Source organism: Monoraphidium neglectum (genome assembly GCF_000611645.1).
Source record: "Monoraphidium neglectum strain SAG 48.87 unplaced genomic scaffold scaffold03984, whole genome shotgun sequence".
Taxonomy (NCBI): domain Eukaryota; kingdom Viridiplantae; phylum Chlorophyta; class Chlorophyceae; order Sphaeropleales; family Selenastraceae; genus Monoraphidium; species Monoraphidium neglectum.
This window is the reverse complement of record NW_014009645.1, coordinates 1-4454: the sequence shown is the minus strand read 5'-3', so window position 1 is coordinate 4454 and position 4454 is coordinate 1. Positions and strand designations below refer to the sequence as shown.

General features: G+C 65.3%; 2 protein-coding genes across 2 annotated transcripts in view; both read right to left on the bottom strand.

Annotated features, from left to right (window-relative positions):
- Positions 1–1173, bottom strand: part of MNEG_13689 (putative translation initiation factor eIF-2B subunit epsilon) — a gene marked incomplete at both ends in the record, with an annotated part of 2009 nt that extends 836 nt beyond the window's left edge. Inside the window, 2 exons of the mRNA XM_014037840.1 lie at positions 654–761; positions 1099–1173. Of these exons, the coding sequence (XP_013893294.1) occupies positions 654–761; positions 1099–1173 (183 nt within the window). The remainder of the gene's footprint in view (positions 1–653; positions 762–1098) is intronic.
- A 2260-nt stretch (positions 1174–3433) lies between these two features.
- On the bottom strand, positions 3434–4202 carry MNEG_13688 (hypothetical protein; the record flags this gene model as incomplete). Its single annotated transcript, XM_014037839.1, has 2 exons — positions 3434–3624; positions 3812–4202. The coding sequence occupies 2 exons, from the start codon at positions 4200–4202 to the stop codon at positions 3434–3436; spliced, it is 582 nt and encodes a 193-aa protein (XP_013893293.1).
- Positions 4203–4454: the final 252 nt, after the last annotated feature.

The window sequence follows — 4454 nt, the reverse complement described above, 5'->3', positions numbered from 1 at the left end:
GGGGGTGAGGGGGTGGTGTGAGTCGAATGAGCAAGCAGTTTCCCAGGGTTGGGGGGGATGAGAGGGCGCGCAGCAGCCAGGCGGGCCCGCGGGGGTGGAGCCCGCACAGAGTGTGGGGCGTGCCGCTGCTGGGAGTCGCCAGGGCGCGCTGCTCGGCGGCAGCGAGGGCCACCAGCAGGCTGAGCGCGCGCACGCGCCCCGGGCTGCGTTGGCGGCCGCAAGGCACAGTGCCCACTCGGCCCGCACGCGCCCTCCAGCGGGGACGCAGCTAGGAGGATCATACACCCCCCTCTTTGGCCGCCCAAGCGCTAGCAGAAGGCTCCCCGCCGGCACCGCCGCCACGGTCGCTGGTGGTGCGCCGCCTGGTGCGCCCGACGCCGCTGCCTCGCGTGCGCAAGGTGGCCCTGCTGGACTGCACCGCTGCCGCCTCCTGTGCTGCGCGCCTTGGCGCTCGCGACGGCTGCCTGCCGCAGCCCGTCGACCGCCCCTAGCCGCATTTACGCCACTTTTGCATCCCCTGAGCCCTCCCGTGCCGTATCGTGCTGGTTTTCGGGCACCTCCTCAGGGGCCCACCCACGGCCCCAACTCCTGAGGGCCGCCCGCCCCGCCCCGCCGCGCCGCGCCCCGCCCTGGCGTCGCCCCCTGCCGCGCACCTCCTCGACCTTGTTGAGGGCCAGCCACTCCAGGGTGTACTCGATCAGCGGCGCATTGACCAGCGGCAGCAGCACCTTGGGCCGCTCCACCGTAATCGGGCGGAACCTCTGAATTTTTGTTTGGGGTGCGGGAGTGGGGGGGAGGGGAGGGGTCAAACCACCGTTCACATGGGTGGGGCGGCGGCTTGCACACCCAACGACCAGCGGCCAACGATACCAGCAGTTCTTGTCGGCTTGCTATGACGGGCCTCGCAAGGCAAGGCGCGGCAGAGCAGCAGTTGACGCGCCAGCCGCTGCTCCCGCGCTGCCGTCTCCGGGCACTTCGCGATAATCAGCAAGGTATCAGCAGCAGCTGCATGACGGATTGTGTTGACGCCTTTCAATCCGTTCACACATTGATTGTTCGCTTTCGTCGACATCCGACGCCCCCTTCTTCGGCACCCACCTGTGTGAAGCTGTCCGCCAGCAGCACGGCCGTCAGGGGCTGCTTGGTCGGCTCCAGCTTTTCTTTGGGCGCCATCGCGCCTCCGGATCCGAGAGCACCGCCTTCCTAAGCTGTAGATCAGATCCGATGCAATGAAAAGCGTGCTGAAGAGTGATACAAGTAAGGAGCGTCCAACAAGATTGTATGGGAAATTCTACAGATGCAAGGTTTCGCCCTGCTCAGACTGATACACGCGCAATCGCTGAGTGCAGCCTGCCGCGCAAGCGCGCCTGCTCTGGAGCTTCACCTTGGGTCACAGCTGGCTGCGGAGGTGCCAAACGCCCCGGGGGACAGCCGCCCAACAGCGCCCGGCTCAAGTGTTGGGTAAACCGGCATGACATCATCCCTGGAGCTATCTGCACTCACCTTCTCCCTCAATTGTTGCATTGACTAGAGTCAACCCTTGCAGCACTGTTTGTGGCTTGGCTTCACACCTCCCACACAAAGACACAAAGAAAACCTGCAACTTCTCTGCTTGAACATGTGGTACTGCTGCCCCTCCCACGGTTCGGCGTCCGGAGCGTGCGCTAGAGTGCAGCACCGGTGAGTGGTGGCCTGCAGGGAGGGCATCCTTGCCGTGACCAATTGCGAGTCTGCGGCACGCATGCAGCATGCACCGCCTTCTGCTGAGATGACTTGACAACCATTCGTGCTTCGTCCCTCTGAAGTCGCTGCGAGCGCGCCCCTGCCGATAGCAGCATGTCCTGCAGTGAGTAGCCATAGGGAAGCCGCGCGTGGGGGCTCGCCGCCACCCCTCACGGAGGTGGCGATCCTTGTCAAGCGTGGCCGGCGTCTTGAATGGCAGAGGATCCTGCAACTAGCACAGGCGTCCGTTCTTCACACCAGCCCTCTCTGCCTGCCGTTGAGCTTGGGCTTGGTGGGCAAACAATAGCTTCACCGATGCGCGCTGATTTGACTTCTTACGGCACAACTGCTGCTCTTTGACAATCTGGATTTAGTCCTGTCCAGGACGTACGGCGGGAAAAAAAAGTTGGTCCCACTGAAAACAAGCAGCGTGCACCTCCGCAGTGGCTGCTGCTGGGTATGGGTTTTGGCATAGCCACTGCTCAGCACTACGATGTAGTGTGGTGTGATGTGATGTGACAATGTGCATCCAACCAATGCCACAACGGTGAACACACATTTCAGTCATCAGCATAGCGTCTGCATTGGAGCGCGCGTTACAGTAATGCCTTGCGCGGCTGTTGCGCTTATGTGCAGCCCCAAAAGGTGAGGGATGAGGTGGCCTACAGAGGAAATGTGCATACGTGGCATATGTGTGTAATAAGTACACCTATGGCTCCTTTGGCAAAGAGCAGTGAGCCATCGAATAAGCCCTGAGGAGACACCAGGAATGCCTGGCAGGAAGTTCAGTTCGATGTGAAAAACGAGGAAATCCCTCTAAAGCCCTTGCCTGTGGCCGTCTTGCTGCTACTGCTGCTGTTTCTGCTGTTGCTATTGCGCCTGCCCGCCTTGATCCCGGCACTCGTGTCATCAACGTTCCGCATTGCACCGGCGGACGCGGCGACGGCAGCGCCGCTACTACCCGCGCTGCTGCGACACTGCCGCTTGGCTGCCCGTGCCGCCTCGCGTGCCGCGAGCGAACGCCGCAGCGCCTGCTGCCGCTCAAACCCCTCCAGCAGGCGGCGCTGCTGCTCCTCGTCCTCCTCCTCCAGGCTCACAGCACAGTCCTGCCCCTTCCCTAGCCCGCCTCCACTGCCGCAGCCGTCGCCCCCACCGCAGCTTGCACCGCCGCCAACGTCTGGGCCCGCGCTGGATGGTTGCAGCCCAGCACAATCTCGCGCCCCGCTTGCACAGTTGAGCGCGCCTACGGCGCAGGGATCCCCTGCGTCCGCAGGCTCCTCGACAGCCCCACCCATCCCTCCACGGCCGCTCGGCACGCTGATGCCAGCGCCACACTGAGCCGGCTCAGGCACCATTCCTGCTTCTGCTGCTGCCCCAGCTGCTGCTCCTTCCGCTGCTGCTCCTCCTGCTGCTCCTCCACATGTTGCGACCCCTCCTGCTGCTGCTCCTGCTGCTATTGCTGCCCCTGCTACTGTTGCTGCTGGTGCGGCGGCCCTGAGGAAGTAGGCGTCCAGGCGGCTGCGGTCCCGGCTGAGGTCCATGAGGGGGGCAAAGCGGTCCACGATGGCGCGCGCCCTGGCGGCGTCCGGCGCGTTGACGGTGGGGATGATGCGGCTGGGGCGCAGCGCGCGCACGCAGGCCTGGAGGTCTGGGTTGGGGATGGGGGCGAGGCGAGAAGGGCGGATGAGTGCGTGGGCGGACGGGTGGTATGTCATGCGTCGCGCATGTCGCAGATAGGAGAGCGCAGCGAGCTGGCGCCGCAAATAGCGGCGGGCAGCGGTGGCGGGATGTGCGGGACGTGCGTACCCGTGAAGCTGGAGTGCTCAGAGTAGGGGATGCCGTACACAGCCGCGGGGCCCAGGCGCCAGCACGACAAACCACCGCTGCGGCGGTATGACCAGCCTGCGTTTGGGGTATGGGTAAGGAAGAGCCGGAGGGGGTGTGTTGCTACAACCCACAACAATTGCAGCAACACAGGGTGCATGAGACGCGCCGCTGACACAACACGACCTCAATAAGTGTGCTTTGTGTGTTTCCTGCCGCGCCCGGTGAGCTGCACGCCAGCACTGGCGCCGCGAGCAGCGCTCACCCGTGGGCCGGAACCCGACCACGGCCTTCCAGTGGCCCTGTAGCTTCCGCGTCAGCGCCTCATCCAGGTCCTCCTCCTCCGCCTCGTCAGCAGCGGCACCGTCCTCCCGCCGCGCGCGCTGCTCGTCGTCCTCCTCCTCGTCCTCGTCCTCCTGGCCTTCCAAGGCGCCGGCCGCACGGGCGGCGCTGGCCCCACCACTTGGCTGCCTCCGCCCTCGCTGCTGCTGCTGCTGCTGCTGCTCCTCGCCCTCGGGTACCACGAGCCCGTACCGCCGCAGCAGCCGCTCTGGCCGCAGGCCGCCGCCCAGCACGTGCAGGCCGGCCTCCAGGGGGTCTGACGTCAGCAGGGCCATCCACGACGCCGGCAGCTGCAGCAGGCGCAGCGTGCGCATCTTGGCGGCGGAGCACCACACCTGCGGTTGGGCGGCCCCAGGGGATGCGCAGCAGATCGAGGCCTTGCGCGCTGTAGCGAGTCGGCCGCACGCGTGGCATGACCCAGCCAGCCATCAATCGTGGAGCAAGCTGGCAGATGCAGCAACGGCGGCGCTGGCTCATCTAGACTTTTCCAGACGCTGCCACCACTTACAAAACGGCGGCGCTGGTGTGTGCCCGGCACCCCACCCCACCCCACCCCGTCCCACCCC